Source organism: Pundamilia nyererei, unplaced genomic scaffold (assembly GCF_000239375.1).
Source record: "Pundamilia nyererei isolate P.nyererei 1_Seehausen unplaced genomic scaffold, PunNye1.0 scaffold00001, whole genome shotgun sequence".
Classification (NCBI taxonomy): domain Eukaryota; kingdom Metazoa; phylum Chordata; class Actinopteri; order Cichliformes; family Cichlidae; genus Pundamilia; species Pundamilia nyererei.
Genome location: NW_005187402.1, coordinates 8,463,372 through 8,479,127, shown reverse-complemented (window position 1 = coordinate 8,479,127; position 15,756 = coordinate 8,463,372). Strand labels below are relative to the sequence as shown.

Sequence of the window (15,756 nt, the reverse complement as noted above, 5' to 3'; positions counted from 1 at the left end):
ACACACACACACACACACACACACACACACACACACACACACACACACACACACACACAAATGCATTGGGGGCGTCTTGGTGTTGTGGATCTTGCCCAAGGATTCTTTCATAAGGATGCTTTGAGAATGTAGGGATTCATCCACCAACCTTCTGATAGAGTCCTCCTTAGATACAGCCACTGAGGTGGCAGAGTTTTATGTTTATAAATTTTCATTTCTTGGTAAGAAGGAGTTGTTAGCATTATTTTAAAAAAAGGGGAAGAGAACCTTTTCCTCTATGGCAATTTGGCACAGGTGGTAGAGCTGGTTGGCCACTAATCAGAAGGTTGGTGGGTTAATTCCTGGCTTGCTATGTTCTCATGATGACATAATGCTTGTATGAATTTGTATATTGAGGCATGTTGTAAGAAAATGAGCAGAAAAGTGCTACACAAGTATCAGTGCAGACCAACTGGGAAAATCAAAGAATGAACTAAAGTTTTATTGGGCAAGATGCTGAACCCTGAGTTACCCACAATTCATCCATCACTGCAGTGAGGGTGTATGTGAATGTCAGCTAAATATTTACTTTTAAAATGTGTAGGTGAATGAGACTTGGAGTAGTACATACTTTTTTTAAACATTTTTAAAATATTTTTGTTCTCTTGCTGCACATATTAAAAAAGAAGGCGAAAAATAAGAGTAAGAGCATAACACATGGATAATACTGGATTAAATTTGAGTTTTGAGCAGTTTGTATTGCCCATTTTTGTCATAAAATTCACAATTCCTTTTCCTCTTAAAATTCACGTTACTAAATAAAAAAAAACACTCTATAGTTTTCAGTCAATAAAATTATTTTTAAAAATGTGATCGTATTGCACAAGTTCATCTTTTGTTAATCTTAATGTTAATTTTTAATTATTTCTTAATTTAAAAAACGTTTTCCCATTCATGTTTCGGCCCATTATAATACGGCTGCATCACTCGGAGGAAGAAGAATCATAGTGAACAGGAAGTACATCTTAGCCAATCAGCTTCTGCAAAGCGTCCTAAGCTGACGTCAGCCCGGTACCCATGAACAACCGGTAGCGTTGAAGATAGTATGGTCTCCTGTTGTTTGTAGTTTTCTTCTTTTTAACGCCCCTGTCCAACGTGCAAACATCATGACTTTCGATGTTAGGAGGTGAGTACGGGGGGCTTCCGGTTCTTTGTGGCGGGATATGAAGTGGAAAGTGGTGGTCTGCTGTCTGTGAGCTCTAGATGAATTAACAGTTGGCTCAGCATCACATGCTACTGAGGCAGCCAAAGTTATCACAATGATGTGTTGCGTTTGACATGAGCGAGCTCAGTTTTTAAAAAAAAAGAAACATTTTTTTTATGCACGGGTTTTTCGTTAAGTCGCCGCAGTGATGCTCGGGTTTTTGTGTGGGTTCGTTTTTTTTGCGCATGTGCAAATGTCCTCGACCAGCTTTGCCAGACGTGCGCCCGATTACAATCAGCACGGTTGGTTTGGTTTACAAAAGAAACTGTGTAACACGTTCAGTACACAAACATCAAAACATTCAGTCATTAGCCACCAATAAACAGTGAAACCGGAACACAGCCATTGCAGAGCCATTCAAGCTATTAATCTGCAACTTAAACTTGTTTGCCACACTTTCTCTACAGGGCTGTTAAACCTATCAATAGAGTACGGCCAGTTAGAATAAAAAAACAGGATGTTTGCATTGCCCATTTGCACAATGCTCACTTCATCCTGTTTGCCAGTGCCAAGACAAATTTAGTAAGAACACATTTTGAGCCAGCCTTTAGATTTTGAATGGAAATCTGCCATATCCACAGTCACAACTGTTAAGTTCACAGAGATGAAACTTCACACATTTATACAGAGTCTAAAATGGTATCTGATAAACTCAACTGCAGCGTGTTCTGGAAACCAATTAAACACATACAAAACGTATCTCTTCAGAGGCTCTGAATAAGTAATGTATTACTTTTGCAGTTATCCTGTTGCTCACCAGACCCAACAAAAGTTATTTCCTAACAGTATTTTAACAACGCAGCTGCTATATTGAAGAAAAACATTTAGCAAAGTCATAAACAAAATATCTTCTATGCATTTTATTTTGACAGCAAATTAAGTTGTAAAGTGCTTGTACTTGTTAATAATATTTATGTTTCCTGCCTGTGGATTGCATTGTTACATTTTGGGCTTATTCAAGTGCCTTTTAGTTGTTTGTCTGTTGGTTTCTTACCATCTAAATTTAAAAAAATTTTCAAAACACTATCTTTGACACACACAATTAATGTAGCACAATATTTGAGTATGGACTGGTTCTAACCGAGCACTCAAAGTACCTTTTATTGTAAATGGTAAATGGCCTGTATTTGTATATAGCTTTACTTAGTCCCTATGGACCCCAAAGCGCTTTACACTACATTCAGTCATCCACCCATTCACACACTGGTGATGGCAAGCTATATTGTAGCCACAGCTGCCCTGGGGCGCACTGACAGAGGCGAGGCTCCCAGACACTCTGACCACCACCAGTCTCTTGAGCCACGATCGTCCCTTACTACAAGCTTTAGTCACCCATTCACACAGTGCTTTGTTCTATGCCATCTGGAGGAGTATGGGGTTCACTCCCTTGCCCAAGGACGTTTTCGCAACTTTACCATGACCTTCCGAATAGCAGATGACCCGCTCTGTCTCTTGTGCAGAGCTTGTGCAGTTAATCTTACCAGGGAGTCACATTTAGGGCCTAATTGTAACATTAATTCTTACTGGTAGCAGTTTATAAAGAGAGAAAGTTCATGTTGAGCAGAATTGAGTTTGGCTTACTAGCGCAACAGTTACAGTTTCTCACATGGACCCTAGGAAAAATCAATTGCCCATCCCAGGTCCTGAGCCACAGCTTCCATTAGTAAATGTGATGTCATTTGCTGATAGGTCAATAGGAACCAACAAGGCTCATATGTGACAATGTTTCAGATAATCCTCCAGCTCTATTTAATGTGAAGTAATCACAGTTTTCAGATAGCTGTATAGCTGTGCTGAATGTTAACGCAGAAAAATCGGACAGATTGATGAAAATGATCAACAGCACGGTCAAACTGGAAATCAGTGTCTGTCATCTTTTTCCAAAGATTACAGCTGTGTTGTGCTGACAGAATGATTTTACTACAGAAGAAAAAACACTCTGGATGAACTGTGTGTCACAAGAGGTCAGATTCTCATCGTTGGATGCTTTGCTTGATGCCTCGATCATACAAAACCCGCATTGCAACAGCTAGAAAAGGCTTGAGTAACTGTTTCGAGGTGTTGTCCTTTCAAAAATACTGCAGGGTTAGTCACCAGCGTGAGGGTGTGTAACACTTTTTGGCTACCATAGATTGCACTATCCACAAAAGTAGGATGTATTCCCAGAATGTGCATGTTATTCATTTCAAAGCGCACAACAAATAAGCTAAAGTGCGAAGCTGGTGTTTTTCTGTCTTTATGTTCATAAATCTGATGAGCAAAAATAATAAGGTGCTAATTTAAAATTTAAAACCTAATTGCATGTACACATTTTCATTTCTTTAAAAAAAAAAAGACACACAGCTTTCCTCAAAGAGTTACTTGTGTATTTGTTAGGGACTATTTTAAGCTCTGGATTAATGTACAGTTGGTGTTCTAGGTTTTTTTATTATTTTTTTTCCCCAGCAGCAGGATGGTGTACACATATACGGTCTTGTGTTCCCCTTCTAATATGTGGTAGTAAATTTCTAGGTTTGGTCTTTTCTAGAAATGCGTATCTTTCTCAGCTGCTGTAGATTGACATTTCAACAGTAATAAAGTTCTTCCACAAATGCCAACTTCCAACAATGAGGATCATCTCATTCAGGATGACCGAACAGCGTCACTGAAGGAACGAGTGAATCACCGAAAGGCTTTTATGCCCAAGTTTAATGTCCTTTAGATTATGTCATTTATTGGCACAAGGACATTTTGTGTTAGCCAACCCGATGATCTGCTGTGTTTATTACATGGTCACTTTAGAGGCTTAATATGGATTCTCCCTGTTTTTTCAATAATTGCAGTAATGACTTTATCGTAACAGCAGTTGGGTTACCTACGTAAAGAGAGAAGTATTGCTTATATTCTGTGGTGTAAGGTGTGAAAAGAAGAACCTTGATCGTCTGTAATGTGGGTTTACTCGGCTATACATGGAACAAACTACTGACTCACCGTGAGTCATTGCCGAGATTCGGCTTATTTATTTAAGACCCTTGAAAAGTAGGCTTGTGTTTTCGTGTCATGGTGTTAACAGCTAGATGCTGGTACATCATGTCCTCCCTAATCACATAACATCTGAGCAGTGAGATGTGACGGAAGGAGATGTGTTGACTGTAATTCAGGAAATTACGAATGTAAGTGGTACACTGAGATGTGAACCCTTGAACCTCATCATAAATATTCATGAAGTGTTCTGAGTAGAGATAGTTTGATAAAACCACAGTGTCGCACAGGTTAAAAATACATATACTGAAAGTTTATGTCAGTCTTTTTTTTTTTTTTTACACTTCAGTAAGTGTATAGTCATGTTTTTCTTTAAAGTATATTTTCTTTAATTTAAATAACTCCTGGATCTTTTAAATATTTTTTTAAATTGCTGACTTTAAAAGGTTTAACTTTGTAAATTGTACTTTATTATAATAAAGTTACTGACTACATTTTGAAGCTGCGATCAAGGAAATAAGAAACTTTTTAACCAGTTACTTTAAAAGTCGAAAAGCCTGCAGCTCTGCTCTGCTCTGGATTCCACTCTTTATGTTCTCGGATTAGTTCTCCACACTCTGGACTCTCTACTCAGTTCAGCTACGGTTCCCCCGCTGCTCTGCACAGCAGGTGACCCACCTGTTTCCATGTGTCCACAACCTGCTCTGTCACTACTCAATATTCCATCCAGTCAGCCGGCAGTAATTACTTCTGCTAGCCACTACGATGATGATAACAGACGGCTAGTGTAGCTAATTACAAATCATTAAACTGCTTAAGTTAACATGTGTGACAACCAGGTTAACATTTATGCTAACTGTTTAATACTTGTTGAAGCTTTACTAGTGTCTGAAGTTTCTCCTAAACTGTTGTTTAGTGTAATGAACATATTAATTTTACTAATGAATTCATTAACCTTTGTCACCTCAGAGTGAACACATTGTAGGACTGCTTAAAAATTTTACAATAAGTCTCTTTAAAAAAAAAAAAGAAATAGTTTAGCTGTGAGGCAGTAAACACAACTCATTTTGGTTACTGTCAAGTGAAAGTTGTGTGTTGTGGCCTTGTCTATTATTGTCCTTTTGTGGTATAATCTTAAATCAGACCTTTATTTACCTACCCCTGGTTTGAAGTGCAGGACACTGTTTGTGAAACAGCGGTGTTATTCCAGTAGGATGACATGATCACAGTATGTTTTTACTTTAATGTCAAAGCAAAATGACGTATGTGAGCGAGGAAGCGTGTCTGCATGCAGCTTATTGCTTTTAACTAGTGAATAGTGTGGTTACATGGGTCACCTTTTAAAATCAGATGATGTGTAATTCGAAATACTTGAGCCAATATTGTATGTGGAGTCAGTGATAGTGATGTCATATTGTTCTTTTTTCTTTTTTTTTCCAACACCTTCAACTGTTAAAAACAAAGATATATGTGTGTGTGTGTATGTATGTGTGTATGTATATATGTATATGTCTGTCTGTCTCTATGTGTGTATCTATGTATATGTATAGATCCACAGATACACATGTAGTTTTTATAAGGGGAATTTATAGCTTTTGTTTAAAGAAAAAAAAAATCCTGTCCACGTAAGCAATGCTATGGAAACTATCTCAGGCCTTATGAAAATACAAGAACTAATGTCATGCATTGTCAGGAGCACACACGTAGTGATAAAACACTAGTTGTATGGAAATGCTAGCCAATCAGAAGCCTGACTTAAAAAAAAAAAAGACGGTAAAGGCTCACACATTTGACACTGAAAGACAACAAGGAGTATTTTAAAAGCTCAGTCTACATGTGTACAGAAGGCAAAAATGCACAGAAAAAGGTCAATTTTCTAAAATACATGTGCATGTAGCTGAACTGTTTCTCTAATTAAGCTGAAAAAAACCCCTGTATTTGTATAACCAAGAATAATCCAAATATATTCCAGATGCACTTCCTTTATGTAAAATGATCCTTTCCTGCCATAATGCTGAACTTGACAAACTGCACAACTCGCATATTCATAAAATGAGCTCAGTTGTTTTACGTTCTTATCAGTGGCTGAATACATATCTCGAACATCTCTGTTCCAAATAATACCAGTATGACCACAATCTGCCTTCAGCCTTAGTCTACTCATACCATCTACACCGCAGAATGCGTAAGTAATACTTGAATAAACTCCAAAGACGTGGAAAAGACTAGAACTTGACTTACAAGGCCTTCACATGGTGGGGATGTATATCATTTTGCTCCACCTGTCAGGTTGTTTTATGTGAGGAAAGGCAGTGCACATTATCTATCTACATTAGTATGGATGTATACTGTGATGATATACACATAGAGGAATGCTGAATGAGAGTTTTGGGATCTAGGAGTGCTTCACATTAAAACAAAGGCGTTAAAGCAGGAGGTTATGCAACATCGAGAGAAGAAACAGAGGTGGATTACAGGAAGCCCACCCTCATACTTCCTCCCCGGCCCTGCGTTGCATTAGCTGTGATTATTTTTCTGGACGCTCTAAGTGGAAGAAATGTAGACAGATGTGATTGTTTTGGTAGGAGACTGCTAAGGAGAGTTGAGTGGGGAGATCGGGGTGTGGGAGGAGTTTGCACAGTCAGCCAAAAGATTTTTCACTGCCCAAAAAGGACAAGCGCAAGAAGTCCTGAACCGAAATAGTTTTGGTGTTTAGTAGCAGATTTTTTTCTCCTTCCTTTTTCTAGCTCCCAAAATTGGCAAGAACAGTATTTCACAAGCAGAGTCGATTGTGTCAGGTGGAAATGATCTTCCCATCTCTTAAACGCTGATTTACGAGCAGTTTAAGAAAGGTATTTTTAGAAATATCCAAAAATGTTAAACTGAGGATTTTACCGAGAGTAAATCAGCAGTTCTTGTATCCACTTACTGCCAAGAAGATGAAACCATATGATTTAAAGTTGTCGGTGAACTTGTGTTTATGTTTCTGTGTGTGTTTTTGTTTGCTTTGTGTATGTGTGGAGTGTTAGACCTTTGTTGGGGTCAGTTCATAATTACAGAGCAGACATTCAAAGGAAGAGGTTGTAACCCTGTAAAAGTGCGTGTGTGTGTTTGTATGTGTTGCGGTTGGCCGTCTGGATCTGTTATATATAATGGCGGACGTCCAAAGCTAACATTCCACCGCGCTTCTGTAATATCGCAAGGCATGATGGGTACAGAATGTGCAACATTTTTCAGCACATAATATTTACATTTGCTATATATTTCTTTTTGTCTCTCCTCAGATTTGATATCTACAGGAAAGTGCCAAAGGATCTCACCCAGCCAACATACACAGGAGCTTTCAGTGAGTAGTCCTTCACTCACAGGCCAAAGTTATGAGCATCTACTTTAAGGTTTTCATTTTTTTGTAATTTTTTGGGGGGGGATTTTGTTCCACATATGTGAAAGGAATTCCTGAATCTTGCTTCTATAAATGGAAGATGCAAAATGTGGCAAAATAAGATGTGAGACGTAATCACTTTTTCCAGTGAAAGTTAACTGAAAAGGTCATCCTTCGTGACTGTACAGCTGCTTGCAGTAGTTTGACATCAGCCAAAACACTCGTTCTGACTGCTCTGGCTGCTGGTAGCAAAATCTGCCTCTGCTGGACTTTGGTTTGTGTTAATTCTCACTCTAAGTGTAAAGGCGAGAAACCATATTTTGAACAAATAAGATGGCATGTGTTAATGTTTGTGCCATAGGTGCTTAGATTTGTGTGTATGGGCTATCTTTGTGCTGATTAAGGCTACGTCTACACTAATGCGTTTTCGTTTTCTCTCCGTTTTGGCCTCCCATCCACACTGAGACGGCGTTTTGAAAGCGCTCTCGAAAACGAATAGATTTGAAGACGGTGCGTTTGCGTCGCAGTGTGAACAGTGAAAACGTAGACTTTCTAAAAATGATGATGCATTTCAGTCATGTGATTGCAGTCATGTGACCAATTAAACAAAGATAGCAGAGGGCATTATACAGCAGTTGTTTTGTTTGCTCTCAATTTTCACAGCCCTATTAAAGATTAATATCAGTTTGTACCAAGGTTATTATCGTTAACGAAAACTAACGAAATAACAAAAACTAGAAGTGAAAAAATATTTTCGTTAACGGAAATAAAAATAAAAACAAGACTTTGCAAAAAAAGGAAAACGAACTAAAACTGTAATGAGTGTTCACAAAACTAACTAAAATTAACTGAATTTATAGCAAAAATGTGTTTAGTTTTCATTGATGTGTGTGTGTCATACAATAGTCTAGGGTGAAAATGAAGTTTAGTTTCCAGGTTTTTTTTCTTGCTGTGTCTCATTATGCCAGCAGGTGGCAAGTACGTTAGTCGAGTCGTCTGTGTTGCTGCTCTGTCCCACGCAGAATCGTGTCAGCAAAAGTCGGGAGAAATCGCTACAGTCCAATTTCAGATTACTTTGAATATGATTGTGTTTTAGATAAAAGCAAGTGTCTTGTACTGGAATGAGACAAATTATGCGGTGCATTTCTAAAGGGGAAAAAAAAATCCCACAAACCTTAAAGTGCACTTGAAAACCTCGCACAAGAAGGCTAACCAGGCTTACCTTGAGAAGGTAAGGGAGCACGCCCAATCCTCATCCCCAGAAACAGAAGCTTGCCCCAGGCAAGGCAGCGTGATGCATCCCAAGTGAACTCCACAAAAAACATTAATGCAGTGCTTCCAACAGCGACCCAATGGCTGCTAGTTGGTCAATTCGCAGGAACATCACAAGCGAGAGGAAGCGTTGGTGAATATGTTTATTGAGCCTGGGATATCTACACAACTGTGTGAGTCAGTTGCCTTCCAAAAGTTTAGCAAATCACTTGAACCAAAATTACGAAGACCCAGTGCTGCAAGAGTTAATAGTCTCATTGGGGCCAAGATATATCTTTTATAGTTGCCTGGTATCAATGGTTGTTCATCTGCCCTAATTTTATTTATTTTTTAATAACCCATAGGTTCCCTATAGGTGGGAATGCGAGTTGTCTGTCACTGCGTGTTAGCCCTGTGACAGACTGGCGACCTTTCCAGTGTGCAGGGTATGGTAGCTGGAATAGCAACATACCCAAGGATAAGCAGAAGATAAAAATAAAAACTAAACTAGCAAACAAATGGTAAAAACTAATTAAAACAGATATAAAATTGAAAATCTGAAGTCAAAACTAAATAAAAATAAAAACGAATGAAGATTGCAAAACTATTAGCTTTTCTTCAAATTATTTAATTCTCACTCGCTCTTGCTACTTTGTACTTCTGTGTTACTCGCAGCAGCAACTTCACCTCATTGTCAGTCCATTTAAAAAATTTTCCTCAACCTTTTGCTGCGACGTTTCAAAGAGCCGGCAAGTAAATAAACGGCTGACAGAAATGAGGCAGGCCGAATCATCTGGCGCTTCACGCATGCGCAGGACTGGAACGTAAGCGTTTTCGGCCGTTTCAAAGTGGACGCACAACTCTGTGAAAATGACTGAAAATGCTAGTGTGGACGCGGAGTGTTTTCAGTAGAAAACGCCATTTTCAAATCTATCCGGGCTCGTGTGGACGTAGTCTAAAGGCCTCAGCTTATTTCCATAGTAGAGTCAATCAGTTCACTTTAGTGTAAATGTCAGTGTTTAATTTCAGTGTAGCTTTTAGTAACTTTAGTATTAATATTTTAGTAGTTCAGAATGGGTGTTGCAAAATGAACACAGCACTTTTTGATTATAGTTGACTCACAATTATAGACATCTCAAATGAAATAAAGGTATGCAACAAAGTAGAACTACAACATACTATTTTTGTTCACTATAATAAAAAGAACTTGCTCAACTTTACATAAAAAAAAAAAGTAGAAACATACTAATTGTTGAATATCAGAGCTGCTAAAAACTATTTTTTTAAGCTAAGCTGTGTAAGCAGGGCTAACCTAGCATCATTTATCCTCTTGGCTTGTTCACCTGTTTAGTGATTCACTTTTTTAGCAATAGTTAATTGAAGTATATTAACAGGAACATTTGCTTGTCATTAATCAACCAGACTGAATCAACCAGAAAAACAAAAACAAAAAACTTTCATCTATAGCTAGCCCATCTTTATGCTAATTACATTCTAGCTCTGGCATACAATACACCAGCTAGTTAAAACACACACACACTTTAATCCAAAGTTTGTTTTTGGAGGCATAATGGACTTTGTATTTTTTTTTAACATAGAGCACTGTACAAAGCTCTGAATCCACCACACATTGCTTTATATTTTGCATGGAAAGTGGGTGCAGTAATTCTAACGAGACACTCGCTGTTGTACCTCTCTCCAAACGGTCGGGTGCGAGAAGTAGACTGAAAATATGTGACAAATGTGCAGCCAATGTCCAGTGAAAAGCATAGAAAGACCTTCAGAAAGCCTGAGGAACTATTGTTCTCTTACAATAAAGTCTGGCTCCTTGGAGTTAAAATACAAAGAAATTAACGGTGACTCGAGACTGTTGCACAGTACTTTATTTTGATTACTCTGATGTCTTTAAACCGCCTCATTCTTAACTCAAAATGACATTTGAGTCCTAGCAGGGCTTCACAGTCTGTAACCTTCTTCTTCAGCTTGAACATAAAAAGTAAATAGAATCAGATGCCAGTCCCTGCTCTGGGAGGCAGATGTTTAGGAAAACGATGACAAGTAATTGTGATTCAAGTACTTCCCTTTTGTCAGCACAGAGGTATGCTCTTATGTAAAAAGCAAACAGCTTGGAGCAGTACCTGTTTTAGCACATCTGCTATGACAAAAATGCTAATAATCATGCTGTCTCATAGTCACTGGCACCTCAGGAGTCCTCAGTGGAAATCTGACTGCTTTTTCCTGTCAGGTCATGAGTTTTCCTACTTGTCATCAATAAGTCATTGTGTAATCAGGGGCTATATTGATTATTCACTGCTTGATAGAAGACAAGAGCTCTGATGACACATTTTTGGCAGCAGTCGTATTCATTAGTCAGCTGACAAAGACACATAGTAGGAAAACTGTCAACAAAACTCATGACACAGTGGATAAACTAAAAGTGTTATTTCAGTATTGGACCCTTTTAAGGCAGAGAAAAATAATTTTCTGTATGGACAGCAGAAAGAAGTTACTAAAGTTATACACTAACGTTTCCACCCAAGAGGAAATGGATATAAGTTTTTCCTGCACTCAGTTAACTCCCTTCCTGTCTCCATCCGCTGTCTAGGGATGACGCCACTGGTTAGATTGGGATATTAGAAACCTGTTAATGCTTCATCCACAGCAGGCCGAATAACATTCAGGCCACGGTGGCAAAAAAGAATCAGAGCCTGCCTTTTCACAAAAGGCCAAATATTTGACCCTCATCTGCTTTTGTTGCCCCAGGGCACATTCTGCAGGGCTCAGTTTACCCTAAACAAAAGCTCTGTTTGGCCACTGTGGTTTCTGGAACTACTCATGGTTTTGGATTTAATGTAACAGTCTCTTGTTTGTCAGATTTTTCTCTCTTAGTATTTGTGTGGGGTTTTTTGCCCGGGCTGATGTGGAAAAAAATAAAATAAAAAAATAAAATTTGCCTGTGCTATGTGGGGAAAATGAGCCTTAGAAGGAACAAAGATGTAACAAAAAAGCCACATCTGATTGCATAAATAGGGCTAGTTTCAAATGTCAGTGACTGATTCATGGTGTTATTGTAGCCGATTCCTTTGTGTCACAGTCCAAAGAATGTCCGAGCTGTCCGGATAAGCTGGAGCGTAAATAGAAGACAGTCAGGTCATGTCTTTGTAAATCATTTCGGGGTGTCAGTATTTCCATTGTGAGACTATTAAAAATCACTCATCTTTAGTAATCATCGTCCTATATTGCATCCTTTGAAGGCAGGGAAAACTTACTGTACAAGTTTTTTAATGAACCTGAATTCGTAATCTATGTGTCACAGTGACACTCCCTTGTTTGTTGGTTAAATATTACCTTATGTAAAGCTTCCTCTAGCCGCAGGTCCGCCTGTGACGCCCTGCTAAACCACAAGGTCACGTGACTGTGCGAACCTAGGAGACGGTTGCCACGTAAACATGCCTCACCTGCTGAGCGAGAGCTTTCTAACCAAGGCTCTCACCATACCAGATAGACCACAGACACAGATCAGTTCCTTCCACATTTATCTTAGTAAACACATGGCCACTCTTTTATTTGACTCTTCGGCTGATTAGTTTGGCACATGGAGGGAAGCGGACGACCTGGCTGCTTCTCCTTTAGTGTGTTTTTAAGCTTAGGCTTTATGTCGGGACACAAAGACACTGAACAGTTAAAGTTAATTTTTCCTACTTTGGTTTCTGCTCAGCCTCTTTTGTGGAAGCCATTTTTGGTCTGGGTGACTGTCAGTGTGTGAGTTTAAGGAAGCCTAAAATGTTGTTTGTAGGGCTTACTAAGGCGTAGCATGAGATCACCTCTCTCAAAGAAGAAATGCTGTAATGGCCGCCTGCTGTGCTGGTATTTAATGTGTAATTACTGTAGGAGGTTCTTTAAAAGAAAGAAAAAACAACATAATGGGAGGGCTAACACTGTCAGTAAAACTGCTATTTAGGGATTTATTTTTTTTAGCTGCTGTGATTTCATTAATACCAATAGCTTACGTCAGCCGTTCCTTAAGACCCAGTCAGTCCAGATCATTTGACTTGCATCATTCTGTGTAAAGCTTGTGTAACTTCTATGTGAAAGAAGTGATATATGAGACATCACCAGTGACCTAGGTTTGAACAGTGTCTTCATTCTGACTTTCTTCCTCTTTGCCCACAGTTTCCATCCTCTGCTGTGTCTTCATACTCTTCCTCTTCCTGTCTGAGCTGACGGGATTCATAGCCACTGAAATGTAGGTACTGCCGCTCGTCTGTAATATCCTCCGGCTGAAACGCACAGTTCCCTGGTTACCACGCAGGCACAAACAGGGACTTAATTATGAATGTCAATGCCCTCATTATGATGTATTCTGCCCAGCCAGTGTTGTAACCAATGAATGGAGTCAAATTTGTGACAGGAAATTGGCTTTGTGCATGCGTCAGCCTCTTGGCAATGTGTAATAAGCGATGACTTGGTAAGGGTGTGACAGAAAGGAAATTACACCGGCAGAGATACACAAATGCTCTCTCCTTGCAATTTGGCAGAAGATGAGTCCCCTACCATTAAAGTGGCGCACAATAGCATGACGTCGAGGGAGAAAAGTGTCTTTTTCTAATGAAAATACCACATTTCTTTAAATTAAAAGTTGATTTTCTGTTCTAACCATTTCTAACCTTTTTTTTTCTTTTCTCCATCCATTGCAGTGTAAATGAACTGTATGTGGATGATCCCGATAAAGACAGTGGTGGGAAGATAGAAGTGAGTTTAAACATCAGTTTGCCAAACTTACACTGTGATTGTGAGTATATACATATATACAAATATCTATTTCTTTGCATTACATCTTCTGTTTCTGTATTTTTTCTTCCGCACTTTGTAAGGCCTCTTTTAACAGTTTGTTTTCCCCTTTATCTGACTCATGCTTACTGTGTGCCCTGTCATTTAACCTGTCATATTAGCAAAGGATAAACTATCCCTTAGATAAAGAAACAGACTCTCAAAACTACAGTGATGTGCAAATGTCTTGAGCAAGTCCTCAGTTCTTTATTAGTTCATATGATTTTTTTTTTTTAAAACCACTTAGCGCTGACCTATGAATCATTCAAGTATAGAAAAGGCACAATTTAACAATTCAAGGGACAAATCAGCTATTTTGTGTCCACGCATAACAGAAACTTAAATTTTTAGCTTTAAAAATAGCGGTTAATCAGCATCAAAGACCTGACACAGCATGCGTCTGGACCTTCAGTTGATTCATTTACTCTTCACTGAAACTTCAACGGGCTCGGTGAAAGGGTGTGCTCTCAAGAAGCCATTATTAATGATGATAAAGAGGGAGAAAAGCCTGAGGTATACCAAATTGCACAAGAATTGGACTGAAAATCAATGGCGACGAGTCTTATAGAGTGATGAATCCAAATTTGAATTATTTTGAGGATATTGTGAAAATTGATGGAATTATAAATGCAGAAAAGTCTCATAAGATTTTGATTTACTATACAGTATCATCTGCAAAGTGTTGATTGGCAACAGCTTTATATTTCAGCATGTCAGTGATCCCAAACACACTGTCGGTGCAGTAAAGGTGTAGGTGGAAAGAAAAAAACACAATGAAACAGCTTCAGTCAAGGATTGTCCACCGCAGAGCCTGGACTTCAGCATTTTTGAAGCAGCGTGGGATCATTTTGACAGAGAACAGAACAAAAGGTAGAAACATCCAAAAAAGAGAACTATTAGACGATCTGTCTAAGAGAGTTCAGGCTGTGTGAATGAATGGGGGACTTACTAAATATTGACTTCCCACCTCATTAGAACTGTTTTTGCCATATAATACTGTATTTCCATATATGTTTCAGTAACCTGCTGCATCTATTTTCCATTTTCCTAGCAAAATGTAAAGAAATGAGGCATGCTTTAGAACATTTCACAATACTGCATTGGCAGTTTTGGTCTGGCATGCTCATAGATAAGACGAGAGCATCCTCTGTATCTCCTGTTGAATCTCGTGCTGCCACACAGATGTGATCTGTGTTTCACATTAAGTCGCCTCTACTGGCTCGTACCCTGCGCTCAGATGTCTGTGGAACGTGCGATTGAAGGGTACTAGGTCACTTTTGTGCTCCTCGTGCCTTCCCCCAGCCCCTCCTCTAAAACTATGCCAAATGACAAATCGCTTGCACAAATACACCGGCAGGTCTCGGGACAGCGCAGAAAACTCACACATCGATTCAGCTCGGGCGATATCCAAAAATGGAAAAGCTTATAACTTGCTTGTGTGAAAATTAAGTCCAGATTTGTGCGATAGAGGCTTTGGCACGCAGACACACAGCTGCTGGCCATGTGTTCAGACGAGCTCACTCACTCATGGCATGCCTAAACAAAGGCCGTCCCCCTGCCGTTACTAATGAAAGCTCTTGATGATTGTATGTATAGGTCGTTTTGTTTAATTGCAAAATTGAAGCCCTTTCCCTTCCCCCCCTCAAGTTTGGGTCCCATTTAAATACCAGCTCAAACACGTCGGTTTGACCACACAGTGCAGCTGCACGTAATGAGCAGAAATGTTCCTCTCCTTACGAGTTAATATTCTACACAAGTCAATTTTCCAAAGAGCTTGTCATCCGCTGCAAATTTACTTCAAGGAAGAGGCTCTTTCATCATGGAAAACCTGACATTTCCATCCCCTGGTTTTAGCGTTTATCTGCTCTGCTGCTCCAGAGTTAAACATCATCTCTCTTCGGTGACCTTTACCGTTTGCCCCGCCTTGATTTGTGACTTCATGGAAAAGCACATCCGCGTGTAAATAACCTTATACTAACCTCCACTTTCTTTCAACCTGCTTCCAGTCCGAAATGTCTTAAAAAGGAGAAACAACCATCTCTCACTGGTGCACACACACACACACACACACACACACACACACACACAC

General features: G+C 39.1%; 1 protein-coding gene across 1 annotated transcript in view; it reads left to right on the top strand.

Annotated features, from left to right (window-relative positions):
* Positions 1-997: 997 nt before the first annotated feature.
* ergic1 (endoplasmic reticulum-golgi intermediate compartment 1) overlaps positions 998-15,756 on the top strand; it is a 20,522-nt gene continuing 5,763 nt past the window's right edge. The window contains exons 1-4 of the mRNA XM_005719687.1: positions 998-1,165; positions 7,489-7,550; positions 13,011-13,083; positions 13,535-13,629. Of these exons, the coding sequence (XP_005719744.1) occupies positions 1,146-1,165; positions 7,489-7,550; positions 13,011-13,083; positions 13,535-13,629 (250 nt within the window). The 5' untranslated portion in view covers positions 998-1,145. The remainder of the gene's footprint in view (positions 1,166-7,488; positions 7,551-13,010; positions 13,084-13,534; positions 13,630-15,756) is intronic.